We start from the raw sequence: 26,958 nt of genomic DNA on the forward strand, positions 1-26,958 counted from the left end.
TGACAGTGCTGGGAGGGGACCCCGAGACAGGAGAAAAAACCAACAACGCAGGTTTTCCTCTCCTAGGGCTCAGTTCTCTGCATTATTATGCTGCGAAAATTCTGGGGACTGGACATTGGCCCCCAAGCCCCACCTGCAGCCCGGCAGAGGATGACACTGAGGTGCAGAGAGAAGGCAAGACTCGCCCGTCTGCTGCTCCAACCTTTCTCCCTGGGTCGCAAGGCCCCATCCCCGTGCCCCTCCCATGGCATTCGACAAGCCCCGTGCCTGGCCCTTCCCTTGCCACAGGTTGAAAGCCCTGAGCCCACACGGTGCCAGCCCCGAAACTCACTCGAGAACCAAGCATGTGCTGCCTGCCATGCCTGGATGGTCTTCATGGCTTCCTCATGCTCTCTTGTTAACCTGGCGCACTGCCAAAAACAGGGGCAGGGTGGTGGGATTGGGTGGCAGAATGATAGCACAGGGAAGCAGGAAGGGGTCCGAGAAAAGCACAGCCCTGGCTTCAATCCCCCGCATCACACTTGGACCTAAAGAGCACCTCTGGTGTCCATCCTGAGCACTCTCGGCTGTGGCACAACTGAAACTATGAGCCAGGGAAGGGGCACATGTGGAAGGCATGGCCGGGGGCTCACTCTTCGCACCCCAAGTTTGCTCGGGCATGGAATGGCACGGTATGTTGGTAGAGCGGGGTCCATTGACACCAAGCTCACAGCCTACCTCCTGGACGGTCTGGCTGAGTAGTTGTTCTGAGATCTCTCGTCTCTGGGCCTGCCGTTTCCAGCTGTCTCTTTCGAGTTGCGCCAGGGCCAGCTGCCTTTTGAGCTGCAAGAATGGTCTCACCTCAGCCCTCCCATTCTGGACCTCCGGGGCTGGGGGGCCTTCAGTCACCACCCCTCAACACATCATCTCCCACATCTCACATGTTCAACTTGCTGGTCCTCACTCACCACCTCGATCGTCTGCGTGCCTCTGGAAGTGCTGTCCGTGGTGACAGGGACCTGGAGGGCAGGAGAAGAGCTGAGACACGCACAAGCCCAGGGGGATTCCTAGGAAGTGCCCCAATCAGGTCAGGGTGTGTTGTGATAGGGAGCCTGGGCAGGGACTGCTCCATTTCGGCCTGAGCGACCAGTGGGATGCCCAGGCTGAAAGCCAGGTCAGTCCATTGCAAGCCAGCCCCTTCCCTGCCATACCAGCATGCCAGTTCCTGCCAAAGAGATGGCTTGATACTGGCTGTAAGCCCTGTGTGCGGATCAGCCTGGGGCAGGAACCCATCAAGAGGAGGGAGGGAAGGTTCAGGGGTGTCTGCGCTATCTCTGTGTTGAGAGGTTGGGCCTCCCTCAACCAGGGATCCGGGTTCCCTTAAAAGCGCTTTCCCAAGTGGGGGCCCCAGCCTTGGCTGTGGAGGGGTTGGAGATGGGGTTCTGCAGGTCCGTGGGTCGTGTGTAGGAATCGGGAGCGCTTGTCAGGAGCACTTACAGTCACGTGTGGCAGAGAATTAAGATCTGGGCTGGGCTGGAATGAAAGGGGAGCAGTGTTGGCCCCGCGTGCTGACCCCATTGGCCCATTGGCCTTGGCTCCCTCGCTTGGTCCCTCCCACTGGAAAACTCCTCTGGTCAACTCCTTGGGCTTCTCCTCCCTCCTCCCCGGTCTCCCTCCCACGTTTATCTCCCTGAGTCAGGAAACTAGGGTCTAGGCTTAAGAACTTTTCACATGTGTTCCATTCCCCATTGCACCCAGAGAGAGGGAATGGCTCACTAAACACACCTGTCTCTGAACTCAGCCTCTTCCCTGCCCCTGTGGGATTCTGCCTCAGCCTCTCTGCAGCCCTCTCTTTCCACCCCTCCACAGAGGCCTGGTGTCTTTGGTCCCATAGACTTGAGCCCATTCACTTTGGGTGTCATTTTACAAATATTCACCGTGGAGGCTCTTTCCCCAGCAAGGTGTTCTCTCTGGGGTGTCATTGCAGGCATGGTCGGGGCGCCAAGCGTCTAAATAGAGATGTGCAAAGGTTAGTCAAGTTCCAGGAGGCCAGCAGGTTGGCAGGTTGTTCCCAAAGCCTCCCAGGTCCCTAAATCTCAAGGAACATTTCTGGTCTTGGTCTCCCCCCCCCCCACCCCAGCTGTCCTCCCCTGTCCCGGCCTCACAGAAGTGGGAATTCACAGCCCGAGGCATCTCCCCACCCCGGGACAGCCCAGCTACAATGCCTACTGTGTGGGGCTCTGAGCTCTGCACCCCTGCTGGCTCCTGTCCCTCGAAAGGTTCCCCCATTCACCTGAGAATCTGGGATGCTTCAAGGCAGCCCATCCTCCTAAGGGTCTCTGGCCTTATCTCAGGCCCTGACTATGGACACAACTATGGAGGACTGAGTGTCCGACTGGCTTGTGAAATGAGAGCAGAGAGTGTCCCGGCAGTCCTCTGTGCCTCATGACCCTCCATCCTGTCCCATTCGCTCTGAAACACTCCTCCAGACTGTCTCCTTCAGACTTCCAAATCCTTCCTAACACAAATTCTCTTAACTCAAAGAAATGGAGCAGTATGGTTTTATTCGTTTGGTACTTTGTTCCGGGTGCCACACCCAGCGATGCCCAGGGCTTACTCTTGGCTCTGCACACAGGATCTCTCCTGGAGGTGCCAGGGAACAGAGCAGTGCCTGGGATTGAATCCCAGTCACCCCCAGGCAAGGCAAGTGCCTTCCCTGGTAGACCTACGCTCAGGCTCTAGGCTTAGCACCTCTGCAAAGTCTGCTGGCCAGGGATCTGGGCCACACACGACTCAGAAGGCCCTGGCTGAGGCCATGAAATGGGAGAGAGATGAGAAACCAGGCGAAACTGCAAAGGCTCTAGAGACCAAGCTGGGTAAGAACGCAACAAAATTGTCTTCTGGGGGTCAAAGAGGATCATTTGGACTAGAAGTCTGGGCTGATCCCACTTTGATCCTGAGCACAGCATAGGGTTCCTGGAGCCCCCAAAGAAGTGCCCCCCTCAAAGGAAAACATTTGCCCAGGGATGGAGTTAAAGATGGGGCAGTACCAAGTCCAAGAATGGGCCTGAACCCCAGAAAAGGTGGGACCCCAGTCCCTAGTCACCTTCAAACTGGACACGGTGCCACCAAGGGAAACAGAAAAGGGGCTGAAACCCTAGGAGATTGCGGGTTTCGACCTTGGGTGTAATGACCAGCTCAGGGCTCTAGGCTCTGGGCAACCAGGACCGACGCAGGGGAGAGTCCTCAGTCCTCGCACTCCCGAGGCCAAAGTGGCTGCCCCACAGCTGGGGAGGGGACACGAGGGCCAGCCCTTTGGTCTTGGGAACCTGAAACCTGAAGGTCCACTTCCATGGGCCAGGAGGCGACCTGGGGGGTCACCAGCACAGAGTCCCGGGAAGTCCCTGGAGAGGGCTGAAAATGCCTGACAACTCAGGCAGGGGTAGGCGTGGGCTGAGGGGCTCATCCACTGACCTCAGGGCCTCGCACACTGGCCACTGGCCGAGCATGGCCGGGCCAGGCTGGCAAGCCGTCAGAGCGCCTTCGAAGGGTGACTTTGTTTCTTCGGGGTTTCCGAGATCCATAGCCCTCAAGGGGTAAAATGGGGAAAGGGAGTTGGGGCCACATCTCGCTCTTTCCAGAAATAAATAACTGGGTCGCTGCGAGAGGGTGCCGTAGGGGCGGGGGCCACGGGCTTTATAGGGGGGCTCGTGGGCGTGGCCCAGTGTCTCCAAGCCCATTGGCCAGAGAGAAATCCAGAACCCCAGAGACTTGACAGCACAATGAAGGCTGTGCTGGTAGGTGGCCTTGAATCATAATGCCCTTGGGGCCCTGAGGGGCTACCCCAGCCCCACCTTGGACCCTCCTGCACCCCAACCCCCCCCGATGGGGTCAGAAACAAGCGCATTCTTCCATGCACGGAACTGAACCTTTCTGGCTTGTGCCTGGATGAGTCACGACTTTCCTGTTCCAAGGGTTCTCGTCCTGAGACCCAGCCTTGACTCTCAAACCTGAAGCCCCCAGCACCGGCATCTGTAACCCCGAGTGTCCTCCCCTCCCAGAGCACCTCTCCAGTCCCTAGCAAACTAGCTGCATCCCTCACTGCTCCCACTGGTCTGCTGCCCTCCACACCCCTACCGTGCGCCTGCCCACAAACCCTGCCCTCTGGACTGACCTTCCCTGTTTTGTCTCCCTGATGCATGCAGGCCTTTCCAGAAGTGGCTATGGGGTCTTCCTGGTGGCTATAGCTGTGGTCAACTGTTGTGTTAAATAATTAGCGATGGTGGTGGATAGAGATGGATGGAGGTATCTTTCTCTGTCATCCCAGGCCGCGTGGCTCTGCAATCCCCATTCAGTTGGCGGGTCCCAGGTTTAGGTAAATGGCGGAATCAGACTCATCCAGAGGCAGGCATCAGGAAACATCAACTTTATTCATCCCTATGCACCACATGTGTGGCCTATATCATAACCTTTCAAGCATATGCTATTCTTAGCTAGCCCTGCATCTTAACTCCTTTCAGCCATCTTCCATTTGACCTCCATGCTGGCCTAAGTCAAAAGGGCAGAGCAGGCAGAGAGCACCCAATCTCCTGGGTCAAAGGCCTTATCTACCTTTTCCAAGACCCCTCCCAGGAATGGGCAGGGTCTTGCAGGTAAGGTTAAGTTCCCTAGGAAGAAAGGAGGGATGTGAAGGGAGCCACGTGGCCTGGGATGGCAGAGAAAGATATCTCCATCCATCTCTATCCACCACCATCACTAATTTTTTTTTTTTTTTGGTTTTTGGGCCACACCCAGTAACGCTCAGGGGTTACTCCTGACTATGTGCTCAGAAGTTGCTCCTGGCTTGGGGGACCATATTGGACACCGGGGGATCGAACCGCGGTCCGTCCAAGGTTAGCGCAGGCAAGGCAGGCACCTTACCTTTAGCGCCACCGCCCGGCCCCCCATCACTAATTATTTAACGCAACATCTGGCGCTCCGAACTCTGACCTGAATCCTGGACCCAAGAAAACAGCGATGATGGTGAGATATCTGCTTTTGAGCTTCATTTTGGCTTTTTTCAGTTGCAGTCAGCCCAAAACCTTGGGCTACCATGTGAAGCCATTTTCAAATATGGCCGACACCCCTTCTGGGGGCAGAAGGGCAACTGAAACATGGGAGGTGGAAGCTTGCATCACCTCCAGCCCAGGCCCAGGACTTAAACTTTGTTACAATAAACAAAAACCTCGGCCTCCTCAAAGACTGATTAAAAGCCTAGATTGGAAACGGAGGAGAAAAAAGACTGTATTGAAAGCGGACTGATTTTCTAAGAATGACCTTCGGCTTCAATTTGGATTTCGACTTTGAAAATTTCGGCCTGGACTTTTAATTTGAACTCAATATCCACACATGCCCTGCGGAAAAAAGCTGCAAACAAGTTGTGTTGCGGCAGCGGTGGTCAGCCAACAGGGCCCGTCCTGCAGCAAAGAAGTGGCGAAAAACTCCTAATCAGCCCAGAAATGGCAACACCTGCGGCTTGGCTTGGCTGTGCTATGGAAAATCGGCAAGCCTGGAATCCACCCTCCAGATCAAAGAGGTGAAATGGCGCAAGCCAACTGGAGAAAAGGCAGCTGCAATCAGCCAAAAACTCTGGCCCTATGGCAGAAAAGTGGTGAAAAGCGCCTAATTCGGCCCAAAGCGGCAAGCCTGGGATCCACCCTACAAATCAGAAAGGTAAAACAGCGAGCAAACCAGCTGCAGAACCTGGGACCTGACACGGTCAACAACAGCACAAGCAAACCGTCTGTGGGGCCTGGGACTATGGAAGTAAACCACGTGGTGAGAACAGCGTGGGACAAATTAATCATCTGGACATTTGGTTTTAGGTGAAGGAATTTCACAATTGGTGTTGGTAATGGGAAAAAATTAGGTAGTAGTGTAAAAAATTAAAAAAAAAGGAGTAATAACAGTTAGCCCATTTAAAGATCTGATTTCTAACTGCCTACATCTTTGTCTTGATTAAGTCATTTTCTTTATAATTTAAATGTGTTTTGTTTTTCATAGTTAATATTTTCAATTGCAAAATGTTTTTTTTTTTTTTTTTTGGTTTTTGGGCCACACCCAGTAACGCTCAGGGGTTACTCCTGGCTATGTGCTCAGAAGTTGCTCCTGGCTTGGGGGACCATATGGGACACCGGGGGATCGAACCGCGGTCCGTCCAAGGCTAGCGCAGGCAAGGCAGGCACCTTACCTTTAGCGCCACCGCCCGGCCCCCACAATTGCAAAATGTTTTACTGCGTGTAATGTACTTAGCCTGTTTTTAAAATGTAATTTTTGTATTTATGCTGTAGTATTTGTGTGTAGGGAAGGTTAATAGGAACAAAAAGTTCCCCCAGTATAGTTTAAAAGTATAGGAACATGAAAGTTCCGGAATAGTGCTTGGTAGAAAAGCATTAAGAAAAATTTAAGTTACAGGTGTATAGTATATTTTGCAGAATTGTTATGTTTTTGAAAAGGGTTGGTATGTTAATTTTCACTTTATTATGTTGCTGCATGAAAATATTAACCCACCTTTGGCTAAAGGTGGAGTCAGGGTTACAAAAGGTTCTTTTATATTTCAGAGAAGGGGGAGATGAAGCCTCATCCCTCCTTTCTTCTAGGTAACTTAACCTTACCTGCAAGACCCCGCCCATTCCTGGGAGGGGTCTTGGAAAAGGTAGATAAGGCCTTGGACCCAGGGGATTGGGGGGCTCTGTGCTTTTGGTCTTTGGCCAGCATGAAGGTCAAAGGGAAGATGGCTGAAAGGAGTGTAGATGCAGGGCTAGCTAAGAATGACTGATTGGGGGGCCGGGTGGTGGCGCTAAAGGTAAGGTGCCTGCCTTGCCTGCGCTAGCCTTGGACGGACCGCGGTTCGATCCCCCGGTGTCCCATATGGTCCCCCCAAGCCAGGAGCAACTTCTGAGCACATAGCCAGGAGTAACCCCTGAGCATTACCGGGTGTGGCCCAAAAACCAAAAAACCAAAACCAAAAAAAAAAAAAGAATGTCTGATTGCTTAAAAGGTTATGATATAGGTCACACATGTGGTGGACAGGGCATGAATAAAGCTGATACTTCGTGAAGCCTGCCTGTGAGTGAGTTCAATACCTGTCGCTTTCCTGGACCCCAGACCCGCCGGTTGATGGGGGATGAAGCCGGGGTCTAAGAATAAAGGCCTACATCCTTCTCCATCCACCACCTTCATTAATTATTTAATGCAACAGTCAACCCTTTGCTCTCAGCACTCCTGTGTGTAGCTGCTGAACCCAGACCTTCAGCAGGTCCATCCCCACAGGTGACAGCCCCTTCCAACACCCTTCAACACCCTTCCCTGTCACCTTATTTTGCAAGGTGTGGGGAGCATCTGAATCCTATGGGATCTGGGGCTCTGCTGGGAAACTGTCCTTGGGCTGCTTCCCCTTAGAACTGGTGACAAGGGCCCGGAGAGATAGCACAGCCCAGAGAGATAGCACAGCAGCGTTTGCCTTGCAAGCAGCCTATCCAGGACCAAAGGTGGTTGGTTTGAATCCCGGTGTCCCATATGGTCCCCCGTGCCTGCCAGGAGCTATTTCTTAGCAGACAACCTGGAGTAACTCCTGAGCATCGCTGGGTGTGGCCCAAAAATCAAAGGAAAAAAAAAAAAAGAACTGGTGACAAATGTTCTTGCCCCACTCTCATGGGCGTCCCCTCATGTGCTGCCCAAGCATGACAGTCTTAGGATTTCTGGGGCTATTCCTGACAGTACCAGGGAGAGTGGACTAAGAAGGAGGGAGGGGCTGCAATGTGGTCGAAGGTCAGTGTGGGGGGAGGTCAAACCCCTTGTTGATGGTCTGCAAGTCTAAAAATAACTCCCAGAAAGATAAATTGAATCCCATTCTTCCATCCCCCATTTTGGGGGAGACTTTGATAATATTATCCAGAGTAAATAATCAACGAATGCAAAAGGTTAGGGGACCAAAGGTTCAACAAAGAGAGTCTTTTGTCAGTTGCAGCCAGCTCCAAAAAGCAACCGAACAAGCTGTCAGTTCTGGCAAAAGAGCTCCCTATGCCTCCCCAACAAGCTATTTATTTCTTTCCTTAATTACCCCCACCTGGAAGATCCAGGTGGGATGACAGGCAAAAACAATATTACAACAAATACACAACAATTTCCCCTTTTTTGTAAACAAACAATAGTGTACAATACAATAACAATAATAATATAACACTATCTAACCCCAAACACATAGTTACAAAAGCAAAACTTTAATGAAATATAACATCAATTTTATAAGATTAAAAACACTAATTACAATTAATTAAAATAATCACAAAAATACAGAATTAAATATACTTTAAAGGATTCTAATCATAAAAAATACAAATACGAAAGCTAAAATTTTACCAAGTCAAAATTTACACTAAAAAGATAGGGAGTATAGAACTCCTAAAAGTCTGACCAAAGACATTTGATGAATCAGGAAAGACGAGTTGTAACTTGATATAGGACACAGCACTGGAACAGTTAATGTTGTATTCCTCAGTTCGATATCAGGAGGCTTGCGATTGTGGTGAGATTCCTACAAATAAAACGTTAAGAACTAGGAAGAAAAGGGGAATTGTGAGAAATAATAAATTAAGGGATAAAGTGTCAGGAAAAGAAAACCATAAACAAAAATTACAAAACCAATAAACATGCAAATACATACTATACAAAATTATGATTATATCAAAACTATGATTATACCTTCATCTCAAAATCTATGTTGAGAGCAATAAAACAGGGCCGGGAGAGATAGCACAGCGGCGTTTGCCTTGCAAGCAGCCGATCCAGGACCAAAGGTGGTTGGTTCGAATCCCGGTGTCCCATAGGGTCCCCCGTGCCTGCCAGGAGCTATTTCTGAGCAGACAGCCAGGAGTCACCCCTGAGCACCGCTGGGTGTGGCCCAAAAACCAAAAAAAAAAAAAAAAAGAGAGAGCAATAAAACTGATATTACAATGAAAAGTCAAAAGTTGCCAAATGAACATATATCGATACACAATCATAAAGCAACATTAACATGATTAAGAATCTTTCATGGGCCGGGCGGTGGCGCTAAAGGTAAGGTGCCTGCCTTACCTGCGCTAGCCTAGGAAGGACCACGGTTCGATCCCCCGGTGTCCCATATGGTCCCCCAAGCCAGGAGCAACTTCTGAGCACATAGCCAGGAGTAACCCCTGAGCGTTACCGGGTGTGGCCCAAAAACCAAAAAAAAAAAAAAAAAAAAAAAAAAAGAATCTTTCATATAGGGCCTGGAGAGAATAGCACAGCGGCATTTGCCTTGCAAGCAGCCAATCCAGGACCAAAGGTAGTTGGTTCAAATCCAGGTATCCCATATGGTCCCCCGTGCCTGCCAGGAGCTATTTCTGAGCAGACAGCCAGGATTAACCCCTGAGCACAGCCGGATGTGGCCAGAAAAAAACTAAAAAAAAAAAACAAAACAAAACAAAAAACTTTCATATAGGTCTTTTTTTTTTTTTTTTTTTGGTTTTTGGGCCACACCCGGTAACGCTCAGGGGTTACTCCTGGCTATGTGCTCAGAAGTTGCTCCTGGCTTGGGGGACCATATGGGACACCAGGGGATCGAACCGCGGTCCGTCTAAGGCTAGCGCAAGGAAGGCAGGCACCTTATCTTTAGCGCCACCGCCCGGCCCCTTTCATATAGGTCTTTTTTTTTTTTTTTTTTGGGGCCACATATGACAGTGCTCAGGGGTTACTCCTGGCTATGCGCTCAGAAGTCGCTCCTGGCTTGGGGGACCATATGGGACGCCGGGGGATCGAACCGCGGTCCTTCCTAGGCTAGCGCAGGTAAGGCAGGCACCTTACCTTTAGCGCCACCGCCCGGCCCCTCATATAGGTCTTAAGTAACATCAATATATTGCAAAATCTTCTAATTAATAGTGACATAAAACAATACTGAAATTAAGGCATAAATACATCATACAAACAACCACAATGGGGATTCATCGTATTCATTCCTATTAAGGAATCATACCTAAAAAATGACCAGTAAAACATCAATGATAATCGACAAATAAAGGAAATGATCATTAAGTATTCATAGTAGATCTCTGAGAGATAGCATGGAGGTAAGGCATTTGCCTTTCATGCAGAAGGTCCGTGGTTCAAATCCCGGCGTCCCATATGGTCCCCCGTGCCTGCCAGGAGCTATTTCTGAGCAGACAGCCAGGAGTAACCCCGGAGCACCGCCGGGTGTGACCCAAAAACCAAAAAAAAAAAAAAAAAGTGTTGTTTTCCCCTGCTGTATAGCTCTCTCCCTGAGGTAAATTTAGATAATTTAGTGTAATGAGAGTCGAAGATAACAGCTCCGTTGGCATTAAACCTCTTTTTCTATTCTTTTGCAATTGAGTTTTCAGGGTTCTATCGGCTCTTTCCACAATTGCCTGTCCTTGACAATTGTGGGGAATTCCTTTAAGATGTTTTATCTGCCATTCATTACAAAAAAATTCAAAAGTTTTACTTATATAAGAGGGTCCATTATCAGTCTTAATAGAATACGGAATACCCATAACAGAAAAACATTGTAAAAGAAAACTGCAAACTGCCTTAGATTTTTGGGAAGACATAGGAATTGCCCAAATAAATTGAGAATATGTATCCACTACCACATGAAGGTATGGTTTTTTGGGAAATAAGTCTGTTTGAGTTACATCCATTTGCCACAATTCGTTAGACTGCAAGCCTCTTGGATTTGCTCCTGCTATATGAGTCTTTTGTGCTAGCGGGGCACATATGTTACATCTTTTTATAATTTCTCTCACTTGCCTCCATGGAATTTGATAATTTACATGTAAACGACGAGCATTTGTGTGTAAGGCTGAATGTTCCTCTACAGATGATTTAAATATAGGCATTGTCAACAAATCAGCAGTTTTATTTCCCTGAGCCATTGGCCCTGGAAGGCCTGAATGAGCTCTAATATGTGTGATGAAGATAGGTTCAGTTCTTTTATGAATAATGTGTTGTAACTTTTTTTTTTTTTTTGGTTTTTGGGCCACACCCGGCGGTGCTCAGGGGTTACTCCTGGCTGTCTGCTCAGAAATAGCTCCTGGCAGGCACGGGGACCCTATGGGACACCGGGATTCGAACCAACCACCTTTGGTCCTGGATCGGCTGCTTGCAAGGCAAACGCCGCTGTGCTCTCTCTCCGGGCCCAATGTGTTGTAACTTTTTTACTAAATTCTGTATAATAGGACTATGAGAATTGAGGAAGGCAGTGGCTATCACCGGGCATAAATTTACAACATATAAAGAATCAGGGGGCCGGAGAGATAGCATGGAGGGTAAGGCATTTGCCTTTCATGCAGAAGGTCATTGGTTCGAATCCCGGCGTCCCATATGGTCCCCCAAGTCAGCCAGGAGCGATTTCTGAGCATGAAGCCAGGAGTAACCCCTGAGTGCTGCCGGGTGTGACCCAAAAACAAAAACAAACAAACAAACAAACAAAAAAAAGAATCAGAAACGACATTCATGGCTTCAGATACATTTTCTTTTCTTTTTTTTTTTTTTTTTTTTTTTTTGGTTTTTGGGTCACACCTGGCAGTGCTCAGGGGTTATTCCTGGCTCCAGGCTCAGAAATTGCTCCTGGCAGGCACAGGGGACCATATGGGGCGCCGGGATTCGAACTGATGACCTCCTGCATGAAAGGCAAACGCCTTATCTCCATGCTATCTCTCCGGCCCCATCAGATACATTTTCTAATAGATAAATTAACGTTGCTAATTCGACTTTCTGTGCAGATTTATATTTGGTTTCTATCATTATATTCATATTTTCTCCGGTTATTCTGCCCCGTCCCCCACTTGATCCATCTACATAAAAAACTTTTGCATTGGGAATAGGAGAATCCCTCACAATTGAAGAGATAACAAACTGAGTCTTTTTCAAAAAGTTCCAGGTCTTTCCTTTTGGATAATGAGAAGAAATCTCCTGTAAAATCTGAGAGAGCCCTTTGTAGAGATTCATTAAGAGGCAATATTAACTCAATTTCCTTTTTTGGTATTGGCGATACTATTATATCTGGATCAAAACCTAACAAAGATATTGATCTGAGTCTTGCTTTGATAATCAATTCTGAGATTAGTTGCAGGTAAGATATCACAGACTGAGGCTATTTGTTATGTAAATACACCCATTCCAAAGGACCAGCCTGTTGCATTAAAGCTGCAGTAGGTGTTTCTTTTGTAGGGAAAATTAATAAAAATACCTTCTCTCCAGGGATAAATCTTAAGAGAAATGATTTTTGCAGTCTGTTCAAGAAAATGTCCAATTCATTTTTAGCAGCTTGTGTTAAATTTCTGGGACTATCTAATGCAGGATTACCTTCCAAAGTTTTTTTTTTAATTTTTTTTTAATTTTTATTTTTAATTATGAGAACAAGGGTGCAAAGAAAGAGGACAAGGTAAAGTTACAGTGGAAGGACAATCACCCATAACATAATTCTCAGAAGTCCCCTTGCTGATACCTTAACTTTGAAATTTCAGCCAAAGAACATTAAGATAAATAAGACAGAATCCATGTACAATTACCCTCAAGTCCCCAGATTGTAACACATAATATTTCTTTTTTTTTTTTTTTGGTTTTTGGGTCACACCCGGCAGTGTTCAGTTACTCCTGGCTGTCTGCTCAGAAATCGCTCCTGGCAGGCACGGGGGACCATATGGGACGCCGGGATTTGAACCACGGACCTTCTGCATGAAAGGCAAACGCCTTACCTCCATGCTATCTCTCCGGCCCCTCATAATATTTCTTAACACTACACAAGGCAATCTAAAGCCATAAAACTTACGTAACTCCTTAAACATTACAGGCATAGTATTTTCTTACATTTCCATATACATGCATATTAGCTTAAGTTAACCTCAAATTTTTTTTTTTTTTTTTGGTTTTTGGGCTACACCCATTTGAATCTCAGGGGTTACTCCTGGCTATGTGCTCAAAAATCGCCCCTGGCTTGGGGGGACCATATGGGACGCCGGGGGATCGAACCACTGTCCATCCTATGCTAGCGCTTGCAAGGCAGACACCTTACCTCTAGCGCCACCTTCCCGGCACCATAATTTTAAGTGAGTTCTTTTTAAGGATTAGAGTCAAAGGAGCACAGTAAAAATTGTGTTAGAGTGGCAATTGTTGTTTGCATAGGCCCACCAAAATATGAGGGACATGGAAAGAAATAACCTTGGCCTAAGTACAAAGAGACCAGACCCCTGAAGTTTCATGACACAAGACCAAGTCTAGGCTCCAGGCAACCTAGATCGTCCAATCCAAGACATTGTCTGTAGTGCCAACACACTTTTATTTTTCACACAGTCTCTGTTGTTGGTATCATGTTTCTGTATTAAAGATCCTGGAATCTGCATATCTTACATTGAAGTCAGGATGTGGAGCATCCTCTCCTTTCACCTCACAATCGAAGGGCAATGCAGGGAGCCCTGTCCTGTAAGCATGTCGTTGTTGTTGTTAAGTCTTCTCAGTGTTAAGGGAAGTCTCTTTTGAGCAGGTCGAAGTCTGAGCAGTGTAGGTCTTCCGTGGTAGAGGATTGCTTCCAGGTGATGTTATAGACCAGCCTGGATGTTTTGTGGATGGCTTCCCTGGTTCAGGGGAGAATGGATTATGCCCTTTCTTCTGAGGTCTGTGCCAGGTCGTTATGTCAATGTTCAGGGTGTAAGGTCCCTTTGCACTACAAGATTCGTGTGTTCCAATCTCTATTAGATAGGATCTTATTTGTATGTATAGTATTTTCCCATTTTTTTTTTTTTTTTTTTTTTTTTTGGTTTTTTTGGGCCACACCCGTTTGACGCTCAGGGGTTACTCCTGGCTATGTGCTCAGAAATCGCCCCTGGCTTGGGTGGACCATATGGGACGCCGGGGGATCGAACCGCGGTCCTTCCTTGGCTAGCGCTTGCAAGGCAGACACCTTACCTCCAGCGCCACCTACCCGGCCCCGTATTTTCCCATTTTAATGTGCCTATGCAAATAAGAAGCAATGCCACGTGGTGTTATTGGCGCATATGGGGGCCATAAGAACAATTCCAATGATTCCCATGACATGGTTCAATCATAAGCATTAAACTGGGGGACTCTTCCACCAAAATTCCTTGTTAAACAGCTCAAAAAGAGAAGATAAAAAGTGGTTAGAATCATCACTGTATAAGACAACATTTAGTAAGAATTATAGCTGTCAGAGAAAAAACACAAAATATTCTAAAGAAATACGTGTCCATTTTATGTATCTTGAAACAGTTTGGGGTTGTCACACACAATGAACAGCTTTGGACTGTGATTAGGATTGTACACTACTGAAGTTAAAAAGAGTAATGTAGGTTAGTGATGTTTGAGAGGGGGTTAGAGAGTTAAGGAGTAAAAAAGAGCTTTGTAGGGGTGTGGGAAAGGGCAGAATACAAAATGAACATTCTGTATACGCAAAACATAACATAAGAATAAGGAATATTCTGAATACATGAAGTACCCCCTCACCCAGGGCCCGATTAACCAGGCGTGGCCCTGAAGACCCGCCTGGTGTGGGGGGAATCTTGTTCACCTGGACTAAGTGGTCAGCCCAGGGGTCCTATGGCTAGCTGTCCTGCCCATAGCCCCCAACATACCAGTCAAAGGCCCACGAAATCCTGGCATGTGGAGTGTTCTGAGCCCAGCCGAGCCTCTGTACCTTCCAAAGTTTTAAACAGATTGAATAGCTCTGCATTTGAGATTCCTAGCACTGGGCAGAGCCAATTTATATCACCCAAAAGTTTCTGAAAGTCATTAAGCGTTTTAAGGTTCTCTTTTTTTATGGAAATTTTTTGAGGACGTATTGATGTTCTGTCCAAAATAAAGCCCAAGTATTGATATGGTGGCATGGTCTGTATTTTTTCTAAAGCTATTTTAGTCCTGCCATTTTCAAACAATTAATCACATAAGCATATAATTTCTGTAAATCTGTTTCATTATTCATTGTAATTAAAATATCATCGGTGTAATGATAAATTATAGCTTGGGGAAATCTTTCACGAGCAGGGCTCAAAATTTTGTCCACAAAATATTGACACATAGTTGGTGAATTTAGCATGCCCTGAGGGAGAACAGTCCATTGAAAACGCCTGCAAAGGTGAGTATTATTAATAGAAGGAACTGAGAATGCAAAACGGTGTTTATCATCTGGGTGAATAGGAATATGATAGAAGCAGCCTTTTAAGTCAATTATAATTAGTGGCCATTCCTTAGGGATTACTACAGGTGATGGTAAACCTGTCTGTAATTTTCCCATAGGTACCATAGATAAATTCACAGCTCTCAGATCCATTAACAATCTCCATTTACCAGATTTCTTTTTTATGGTAAATACAGGTGAATTCCATTGAGAAAAGGAAGGCTCAATATGTCCTAATTTTAGCTGTTCTTCCACTAATTCTGTCAGCACCTTTAATTTATCAGTTTTAAGGGGCCATTGGCCTATCCAAATTGGTTCATCAGATTTCCATTTTATTTTTATTGGTGCTGGGGTTTTTCTAGTAGTGGCCTCTACCAAAAATTTTGGATTTTTAATTCAGAAGAAGGTTCAGGCTCACCTTGAGCTAATGGAATATGGAATTCTGCCTCCCATTGTTTATGCAAATCACGGCCCCATAGGGATGGTGAGAATGGGCCCACATGAGGTCTGATTATAGCCTTTTGATTTTCTGGGCCATAAAATACCATGGTTCTTGTGCTTAACAAACAAGAACTCAGGCCTCCTATTCCTTTTAATGAATATGGAATTTCTTGCAGAGACCAATTTTTTGGCCATTCTTTATCAGAAATTACAGTGACCTGAGCACCTGTGTCTATCATGCCATTGAAGAATTGCCCTTCTATATTAAGTTTAATCATTGGATTTTCATCTTTACATTTAGTAATCAGAGCCACTAATGGGTTTTTGGTAGCCCCTGGATCTGTGCTTCCAAAACTTCCAGTTCTTATCTTATCTGAAGTCCCAAATTTAACATAAGGTATTATTACTATTTGGGCAATCGTCTCCCCTTTTTTGAAAGTCCAAGTAACTGGCACATTGATAACTACAATAATTTCTCCCTTTGAATCTGAATCAATAACACCTGTAGTTACTGATATACCTTTTACATTAAGGGAACTTCTGCCCAGAATCAAACCCATTGTATCTGGGGGTGGTGGTCCCACTATGCCTGTGTGTAACATATAAGGGCATTCTCCTGGGTAAATTGTAATGTCCACTGGGCAAGTTAGATCAAGCCCAGCACTGCCAACAGTGGCATGTATTAATTCATTAATTGAGATTAATCTTCTTGGGCTGGGCTGGGGAGAATTATGGTTTGATGACTTTGCCCCTGATTTGTAAGGGCCTGGGGATTGGCCCTGTAGGTGTTTCCCTGTTTTCTAATTGTAGATCCTGGAGGAACTGAATTTAACAAAAGACGGCAATTCCTTTTAATATGCCCTTGTTTTCCACAATGGTAACAGGCAAATTGTCTCCTAGGGTTTGTATTAAAACCTCTTCCTATGTTATTATTAGGGGGATTTCCAGATCTACAGTCTTTCGCCCAGTGGTAACCCTTATTACATTTTGGGCAGAGACCTGGTTTTCGGACAAGTTTTTGTTCCCTTTGGTAAAGAGGTAATATTTCCTTTAGTAATTGCAAAGGTTTGCACCTGATCTGAATTTGCTAATGAATGGGGTATATCATAAACATTCCTACATGCATATAAAAATTCATTTAAATCAGCTTTTTCCTGCAACGGAGCCAATACCAATTTGCAAGCTGAATTAGCATTACGATAATCCAAACATTTTTCTAGAAATTTCCTCACCTCATCATTTTTAACTTGTATTTTTAAAGCATCTTTGAGTTTAGCCACAAATTCTATATAAGGCTCTTGGGGACCTTGGATGATTCTTAAAAAGGTTTCCTCACCAGTACTGTTAGTATCAATTCTTTCCCATGCAGAAAATGCAATGTCTTTAATTATTTTTGAGATTTCCTTTGGTAAAGCCGCTTGTGTCTGTATATCTGAATATTGATTTTCTCCCATTAATAATTCATATGAGAGATTAACCCCTGCCACTCGTTTTTTGGTTCCATCTGGACTATATAGTTTAGATTTCACACCCTCTGCATTTCCCATTTAACACATCTGCACACCCATATAACATTTCCCATTCAGTTCGCTGTTTAGATGGCAGGCATATTTCAGCAAGTTTTTTAAAGTCATGCAGAGTCCAAATTGATTTTCGACACCACATGCATAGTACCTCCTGACAATATGGAGAAGTAGCCCCAAATTCTTTACATGCTTTCTTAAACCGTTTCACATCCTCCATTTCAAGAGGTTCATAATTTGAAACATATACTGTTTGCAATGGAGTTGAGGCCGGATTAGCAGAAGTACCTTGCACAGGACTCCGATGCCTGAGGTGTGGGATACTAGAATGTGGTTCATTGTCTGAGTTGGCACTAACATGTGAGTCCATACTGTGAACAGAATCAGGACTCCCTTGTGGACTTAGCACTGGATGCTGATCATCAGTGTCAAGATCTTGATTTGGATTATGAGTATCTAAATTACATGTCCGAGTTGATTTTTTACCGGCAAAAATGCCTATACTTTTGATGCCAATGTTAGATTTATCAGCCTGTATCTTAGTCTGAATTTTCGTGGGATAAATTTTTTTATTGTCCATACTGGTCATCACTTTGCCATTTCCACATTGTCTATTTCCTAACCACCAGCCAATGCCTATGCATATGATAGTCATATTAGCCAACACAGAAATTCCACAAACTATGACTAATGGAGACCACTCAAGCAATGCAAATATTGGAGTAGAAATTTTCTATTGAATTGTAAGCAGCAACCATCCAACGACAATGATATTTACTAGTATCAAACCAAGTGGTTTATATCCAAGCAGAGTAATGCACTTGAGTAATGCCGAACCAATGTATTTAATAACAGATGGCATAGTGAGCGTGAGTATCCATAATAACCAGCCAAGAACCTCCAGAGGTAATTTCCAATAAAACATGTCACTTACAGTTCCAGAGGGTCCAGATTCACCTGTTCCGGGCGCCAAATGTGGGGGGAGGTCAAACCCCTTGTTGATGGTCTCCAAGTCTAAGAATGACTCCCAGAATGATAAATTGAATCCCATTCTTCCGTCCCCCCTTTTGGGGGAGACTTTGATAATAATATCCGGAGTAAATAATCAACGAATGCAAAAGATTAGGGGACCAAAGGTTCAACAAAAGGAGGAGTCTTTTGTCAGTTGCAGCCAGCTCCAAAAAGCAAACAGAACAAGCTGTCAGTTCTGGCAAAAGAGCTTCCTATGCCTCCCCAACAAGCTATTTATTTCTTTCCTTAATCACCCCCACCTGGAAGATCCAGGTGGGATGACAGGCAAAATCAATATTACAAGAAATACACAACAGAGTACCATTTTTTTTTGTTTGTTTTTTTGGGCCACACCCGGTGACGCTCAGGGGTTACTCCTGGCTATGCGCTCAGAAGTCGCTCCTGGCTTGGGGGACCATATGGGACGCCGGGGGATCGAACCGCGGTCCGTCTCCTAGGCTAGCGCAGGTAAGGCAGGCACCTTACCTCGAGCGCCACCGCCCGGCCCCAGAGTACCATTTTTTTTTTGTTTGTTTTTGGGTCACACCCGTCAGCACTCCTGGCTCTATGCTCAGAAATGGTTGCTCCTGGCAGGCCTGGGGGACCCTATGGGATGCCAGAATTCGAACCACCGTCCTTCTACATGCAAGGCAAATGCCCTACCTCTATGCTATCTCTCCAGCCCCTAGAGTATAATTTAAAGTTGGGCAGACGTAAGGAAATAACAAAGCTTAGAGAAGAAATTAATGAAGTAGAAACAAAAATCCAAAAGATCTATGAAAACAAGTTTGCTCTTTGAATAAATAAACCAGATTGATAAACCACTAGTAAGACTCACAAAGAGAAACTTAATAAAACAAATTAGAAATGAAAAAGGGGGGCCCGGAGAGATAGCACAGCGGCGTTTGCCTTGCAAGCAGCCGATCCAGGACCAAAGGTGGTTGGTTCGAATCCCGGTGTCCCATATGGTCCCCCGTGCCTGCCAGGAGCTATTTCTGAGCAGACAGCCAGGAGTAACCCCTGAGCAACGCCGGGTGTGGCCCAAAAAAAACAAAAAAACAAAAAAAAAAAAAAGGAAAAAGGGGGGGGGGTGTCAGAGAGATAGCATGGAGGTAAGGCATTTGCCTTTCATGCGGAAGGTCATTGGTTCAAATCCCGGCATCCCATATGGTCCCTCCCCGTCCCCACCCCCCTCACTCCACCCCCGTGCCTGCCAAGGGCGATTTCTTTTTTTTGTTTGTTTGTTTTTTGTTTTTGGGTCACACCCCGCAGTGCTCAGGGGTTACTCCTGGCTCCATGCTCAGAAATTGCTCCTGGCAGGCACGGGGGGGGGGGGGGGGGGGGACGGACACCATATGGGGCACCGGGATTCCAACCAATGACCTTCTGCATGAAAGGCAAACACCTTACCTCCATGCTATCTCTCCGGCCCCCCAAGGGCAATTTCTGAGCTTAGAGCCAGGAGTAACCCCTGAGCACTGCCAAGTGTGACCCCTCCGAAAAAAAAAAAAAAGAAAAAGAAAAAAAAGAAAAGGGGAGGTTATTACAGATACTGCAGAAATTCAAAGGGTGATTAGACACTACTTTTAGAAACTTTATGCCACAAACAATAGAACCTAGAAGAAATGGACAAACTCTCGAACTCTTATAACCTCTCAATTTGAGCCAAGATGATGGCTCAATTCCATTCCATCAAGATGATGGAATGTCTGAACAGACCTATCACTTTTGGGGAAATTGAAGTGGTAATCAAAAGGCTTCCCCAAAACAAAACCCCATACCCAGATGGATTCACTAGTGAATTCTTTCAAGCCTTCTTTTTTTTGGGGAGGGTGGGAGTCACACCTGGTGGCACTCAGGGATTTCTCCTGGCTCTCCGCTCAGAAATAGCTCCAGGGGCCGGGAAGGTGGCGCTAGAGGTAAGGTGTCTGCCTTACAAGCGCTAGCCAAGGAACGGACCGTGGTTCGATCCCCCGGCGTCCCATATGGTCCCCCCAAGCCAGGGGCGATTTCTGAGCACATAGCCAGGAGTAACCCCTGAGTGTCAAACGGGTGTGGCCCAAAAACCAAAAAAAAAAAAAAAAAAAAAAAAAAAAAGAAATAGCTCCTGGCAGGCACGGGGAACCATATGGGATGCCGGGATTTGAACCACCGTCTGTCCTGGATTGGCCTCGTGCAAGGCAAATTGCCCTACCACTGAGCTATCTCTCCAGTCCCCTCTTTCAAAACTTTAAAAACCTACTGTCAATCCTTTTCAGGATCTTCCAAGAAATTGAAGAAACAGAAACACTCCCAGTTTCTATGAAGCTAACACCACCCTGATACAAAAACAGAGATGGCACACACACAAAAAGAGAAGTACAGGCCATACCCTTCATAAACACAGATTTAAAGCATGACCAAGCAGGATTCATTACAGAGATGCAAGGATGGTTTAACATACACAAGTCAAAGCAATATACGTAACCAACAAAAGGAAAAATAAAAATTGCATAATCATATCAACAGATTCAGCAAAAGCATTTGACGTGACCCTTTCGTGGTAAAACAAAACAAAACAAAAAAACTCTCGGGGTCGAAGTGGTGGCACTAGGCGTAAGGCGTCTGTCTGCCTTACGCGCTAGCCTAGGACAGACCACGGTTTGATCCCCCGGTGTTCCATTAGGCATCCAAGCCAGGAGTGATTTCTAAGCACAGAGCCAGGAGTAACCCCTGAGTGTCAATGGGTATGGCCCAAAAACAAACCAAAAAAACCTCTCAACAGATGGGAATGGCAGGAACTTATCTTTTTTTTTTTTTTTTTTTTGGTTTTTGGGCCACACCCGTTTGACGCTCAGGGGTTACTCCTGGCTAAGTGCTCAGAAATTGCCCCTGGCTTGGGGGGACCATATGGGACGCGGGGGGATCGAACCGTGGTCCGTTCCTTGGCTAGCGCTTACAAGGCAGACACCTTATCTCTAGCGCCACCTTCCCGGCCCCAGGAACTTATCTTGACATAGTGAAGGTCATTCGCCACAAGCCCATGGCAAATATTATACTCAAGGGGGAAAACTAAAAGCCTTTTTGTTGTTTTTTTTTTGTTTGTTTTGGGGCCACACCCGATGATGCTCAGGTGTTACTCCCGCTATGCGAACAGAAATCAATCCTGACTTGGGGGGGGGCGACCATATGGGACGCTGTGGGATCACACCGTGGTCCGTCCTAGGCTAGCACTTGCAAGGCAGAGGCCTTACCGCTAGCGCCACCGCTTCCGGCCCCTAAAAGCCTTTTTTTATTTTTTTCTTTTCTTTTTTTTTTTTTTTTGGTTTTTGGGCCACACCCGGTGACGCTCAGGGGTTACTCCTGGCTATGTGCTCAGAAGTCGCTCCTGGTTTGGGGGACCATATGGGACGCCGGGGGATCGAACCGCGGTCCTGTCCAAGGCTAGCGCAGGTAAGGCAGGCACGTTACCTCTTGCGCCACCGCCCGGCCCTAAAAGCCTTTTTTCTAAGATCTGGCACAAGACATGGTTGCCCTCTCACACCACTTCTGGTTTTTTGTTTTTGTTTTTTGTTTTGGTTTTTGGTTTTTTGGGCCACACCCGTTTGATGCTCAGGGGTTACTCCTGGCTAAGCTCTCAGAAATTGCCCCTGGCTTGGGGAGACCATATGGGATGCCGGGGATTGAACCGGTAGCTATCTTTCCTTGGCTAGCGCTTGCAAGGCAGACACCTTACCTCTAGCGCCACCTTGCCGGCCCCTTACACCACTTCTATTCGACATAGTACTGGAAGTATTTGCCATAGCAATCAGGCAAGAGAGAGATCAAGGGCATCCAGATAGGAAAAGAAGTCAAGCTCTCATTATCTGCAGATGAAATAACACTAGAAACTTCGAAAGACTACCAAGAAGCTTCTAGAAACAATAGATTTGTAAAGTGGCAGACTACAAAATTAACACACAAAAATCCATGGTGTTTTTATATGCAAATAATGAAGGAGACATTAAAAAAAAAAACAATCCAGGACTGGAGAGATAGCATGGAGGTAAGGTGTTTGCCCTCGCATGCAGAAGGTTGGTGGTTCGAATCCTGGCATCCCATATGGTCCCCTGAGCCTGCCAGGAGGAACCCCTGAGCGCTGCCGGGTGTGACCCAGAAACAAAAAACAAAACAAAAAACCAAAACAATCCAGGGCTGGAGAGAGAGCACAGTGGTAGGGCATTTGCCTTGCACGCAGCAGATCCAAGAGTGACGGTGGTTCAAATCCTGGCATCCCATATGGTCTCACGTGCCTGCCATGATTGATTTTTTTTTTTTTTTGGTTTTTTTTGGGTCACACCTGGCAGCGCTCAGGGGTTACTCCTGGTTCTATGCTCAGAAATCTCTCCTGGAAGGCTCAAGGGACCATATGGGATGCCGGGATTCAAACCACTGACCTTCTGCATGAAAGGCAAATGCCTTACCTCCATGCTATCTCTCCGGCCCCTCCATGATTGATTTGAGTGCAAAGCCAGGAGTGCAAAGCCCGAGTGCCCCAGGTGTGACCCAAAAACCAAAAAATAAAAAAATAATCCCATTCACAATTGTGCCTCAGAAAATCAAGTTCCTTGGAGTCAACTAGAGATAAAAGACCTATACAAAGAAAATAACAAGGGGCCGGGAAGGTGGCGCTAGAGGTAAGGTGTCTGCCTTGCAAACGCTAGCGTAGGACGGACCTCGGTTCGATCCCCCCGCGTCCCATATGGTCCCCCAAGCCAGGAGTGACATGTGAGCGCATAGCCAGGAGTAACCCCTGAGCGTCAAACGGGTGTGGACCCCCCCAAAAAAACAAAGAAAATAACAAAACAATGCGGGCCCGGAGAGATAGCACAGCGGTGTTTGCCTTGCAAGCAGCCGATCCAGGACCAAAGGTGGTTGGTTCGAATCCCGGTGTCCCATATGGTCCCCCGTGCCTGCCAGGAGCTATTTCTGAGCAGACAGCCAGGAGTAACCCCTGAGCACTGCCGGGTGTGGCCCAAAAACCAAAAACCAAAAAAAAAAAAAAAAAAAACCAAAAAAAAAACAATGCAAGAAACAAGAGGACACAAGAAAATGAAAACATATATCCTGCTCAAGGAATGGGTGGTTTAACATCATTAAAATGGCAATCTTTCCCAATTGTACCGATTTAATGCATTTCCTCTAAGGATACACATGACATTGTTCAAACAAGTGGTTCAAATACTCCTGAAATTCATTTGGAACAATAAACGTCCATGAATAGCTAAGGCAATCCTTGGGGAAAAGAAGATGGAAGGAATCACTTTCCACAACTTTAAATCATACGATGAAAAGAAATTTAAATATGAGCATGTCAGTTATTTTCACTGGCAAAAAACAGAATAACTTTATTAAAGTAGAAACAGAACATCTGCTTGCTCCAATTTTAATACTGGTTTACACATGTTGTGAAACAATTCTTATTAGAATTTTTTTTTACCAAAAGTTTCAATTGATTACAGATTTTTTTCACTTTCAAACACAGTCGATAATCTTCAGGGAAAATACATCAAAAGCATATATACAATTATAGAAGTTCTTATTGTACATGTAGCCTGCAAGGTACTTTATTATTTACTTTTTACATCATCTAGAAGATATTCAACTGAAGATAGATTCAAACTGGTTGATAAATCTCTGATGGTTGAGGTCCTTCATTTTACTTTTTTGTGATAAGAAAATCTGCAATTATTCATGCTGAATTTCTCATCATACATTCATCTAAAAACACAGTGAAGTAAAATCAATATTGCAAAGACACTAGATTGGTTATTTTAGCTGCAACAAGTAGCTTATGTAACTCGTCCACAGGTGGAGATTTCTAGTATCTAAGAAAAATACTTTTTTTTTTTTATTTTTGGGCCACACCCGGTGACGGCTCAGGGGTTACTCCTGGCTATGAGCTCAGAAATCGCTCCTGGCTTGGGGGACCATATGGGACGCTGGGGATCGAACCGCGGTCCGTACTAGGCTAGCGCCGGCAAGGCAGACACCTTACCACTCCGTCCCCTAAGAAAAATACTTTTTGGAGAAAAACACTCTTGTTATTTGTACCTGATAAAGAAAAACAGAAACAAAAACAAAATAAAAAAAAAAAAATCGGGCCCGGAGAGATAGCACAGTGGCGTTTGCCTTGCAAGCAGCCGATCCAGGACCAAAGGTGGTTGGTTCAAATCCCGGTGTCCCATATGGTCCCCCGTGCCTGCCAGGAGCTATTTCTGAGCAGACAGCCAGGAGTAACCCCTGAGCAACGCTGGGTGTGGCCCAAAAACCAAAAAAAAAAAAAAAAAAAAAAAAAAAAAAATCACCCAGTTTCAGAGCCTTGTGATACTATTATTTCTGGCCTTATCCCTTATGTCCTGATGATATCTGAAGCATATTCTTTTTCATAAAAGTAAAAATGTCAAAAGAATGACATATTGTGTTTTTTCCCAAAATATAGATTAAAAAATATATATATACTATATCAAAGCTAAAATTATGCTAAACCCAAGACAACCAACCCTCAGAGTTTAGTGGGTGCAGCAGAAATTACAAAAAGTCCCACAGCAGCAGAGTACCCCACCCGCGTGCTGACCGGCTTCATGATTTTGATCATTGTCACACCGAAGTGTATCAACCTGAAATAAAGGCACTACTGACATCGGTAGTGCAAAGAACTCAGATCTTTGATTTGAGAATAAAATACTTTCAATGAGTAGACGGAAAAAAAATGCAAAATGACACATTTTGTAGTGTAATTTCTCCCCCCAACTCATTCCAGTGTCAAAGTTTAACCCAAACATCTAAATATACAAATGCAGCCTGGAAACGTTTTAGTGCAAATATGAAAAAGGAACGGCATAATTTAAAGGTATTTAAATAACGTTTTCATTAGGGAAGGTGGCTCTCATGACGTCTCCTTAGGGACAGCCAAAGTCAACGGCCTCAGGTGTTAAGGTCTGATTCAAACTGCTCCAAACTGAGCAGAGGAGTTTCGAGGTGTCCTCTCACTATGTATGAGTCTAAGCTGTGAGGGGGAACCTACAAGGGAAATTTATTGAAAACCAAAATATTTTCTTTAGAATCGTGGCGGGGAAAAGGTTCTGAAGCTCCCATTCGGTATATTCCTGCCGTCTGCATGCGATGCTGGTGGCTGGCTCTCCACAGGAGCACATGGGGAGCGCCGGGTTGGGACAACCCCTCAGATCTCCTCGTGGGGACCCCTCAAAAGGTCTCGTCGTCGTTGCAGTTGCTGGGCCAGTGCCCAAACATTTCGCAGATGTCGCAGTAGGGCCGCTCCTCGCTGCGGCTGCCCCGGTGTGTGGAATGTGGGGGGTCCTCGGCCACCTGTGCCTGCGTGGGGCAGTCCTCCGTGTCGTGCAGATCGAAGCAATCGCAGATGTCACAGAAGAGACGTGGTTTCTTTTTGGACAGTTTTTCCTGGTCATCACTACAAAGGGGAATGTATCTCTATCAGGAATGTCCCAGACGCTCTCAACCCTTTGTTTTTTTTTTGGGGGGGGAGGGGGGTGTTGTTTGTTTGGGGGCCACACTCAGCAGTAGTACTCAGGGCTCTGCACTCAGGTACCACTCCTGGCAGTGCTCAGGGGTCTATCCTGGACCCCTACTGGACGTCCAGGATAGGACCTGGGTTGGTCGCATGCAAGGCAAATGCTCTACCTGCTGTGCTCTTCCTCTGGCAACAGAGGCTCTGTCACTTGTAAGGAGTAAAACATCTGGGGGAGAGAGTGATAGCACAGTGGTAGGGCATTTGCCTTGCACAGAGCCAACGTAGGACGGATGCCAGTTTGAATCCTGGCACCCCATATGGTCCCCCGAGCCTGCCAGGAGCGACTTCTAAGTGCAGAGCCAGGAGTAACTCCTGAATGCTGCCGGGTGTGAACCCCCACCCCAAAAAAGGGAGGAAAATATCTGAGCAGAAGGCCAGATGCATGGACTGACTGTAAGAGGGGGGCTCAGGTTTCAGCACCTAGTGTCCCCTCTACTGAGCACATAGCCAGGGAGTGTGGCCCCTAACAAAATCAAAATATAAGAAACAATCAGGTGCAAGACCAGGTGGGGGCAGGGAGCTCAAAGCAGATGCTAGGGTTCCCCTTTAATTTCTGGGCCACACCCAGCAGCAGTGGAGTTCAGGGGTTCCTCCTGGCTCTGTGCTCAGAAATCACTTCTGGCAGGCTCAAGAGACCATGTGGTATGCTGGGGATCGAACCCGGGTCGATCCTGTAAAGCCAACACCTACCACTCAGGCCCCAGGATTCCCCCTTTGAAATGCTGAGAGTAAGGACAAGTCCCAGGATGGATTCTAGCCTGGAAACTTCCAAGCACCAAGTGCAGGGTGGCCTGGGAAAAATACCTGTCGTAATTGTTGAGGTCGTCCCCTGCTCCATTGAGGGCCGCTTCGGACATCATCTCCACTTTCATCTTTAGGTCCTGATTCTTTCTTTGGAGGTCCACGATAACGGAATTCAGGAAATCAATCTGATTTGTTACAGAGAGAGAGAGAAAAAACATGTGATCTACAGCTGCATAAAAACAGCTGGGCCAGAGGCCAGAGAGATAGCACAGTGGTAGGGTGTTTGCCTTGCATGCAGCACACCTGGGATGGACACATGTTCAATCCCAGGCATTTCATATCATCCTCCAGCCTTCCAGGGTCCATTTCTGAGTGCAGAACCAGGAAGACCCCAGAGCTCTGCTGGGTGTGGCCCAGAAGCCAATCAATCAATGAATCAATCAATAAATAAATAAAGTTTAAAAAAAAAAAAGAAAACAGCTGGACCA

General features: G+C 46.2%; 1 protein-coding gene across 1 annotated transcript in view; it reads right to left on the bottom strand.

Annotated features, from left to right (window-relative positions):
- CLIP1 (CAP-Gly domain containing linker protein 1) overlaps positions 1 to 26,958 on the bottom strand; it is a 315,265-nt gene that overhangs the window by 223,639 nt on the left and 64,668 nt on the right. The window contains exons 24-25 of the mRNA XM_049767747.1: positions 26,531 to 26,655; positions 25,360 to 25,606 (exon numbers count right to left, since the gene is read on the bottom strand). Of these exons, the coding sequence (XP_049623704.1) occupies positions 25,381 to 25,606; positions 26,531 to 26,655 (351 nt within the window). The 3' untranslated portion in view covers positions 25,360 to 25,380. The remainder of the gene's footprint in view (positions 1 to 25,359; positions 25,607 to 26,530; positions 26,656 to 26,958) is intronic.

The sequence above is a fragment of the Suncus etruscus genome, chromosome 2 (genome assembly GCF_024139225.1).
Source record: "Suncus etruscus isolate mSunEtr1 chromosome 2, mSunEtr1.pri.cur, whole genome shotgun sequence".
Classification (NCBI taxonomy): domain Eukaryota; kingdom Metazoa; phylum Chordata; class Mammalia; order Eulipotyphla; family Soricidae; genus Suncus; species Suncus etruscus.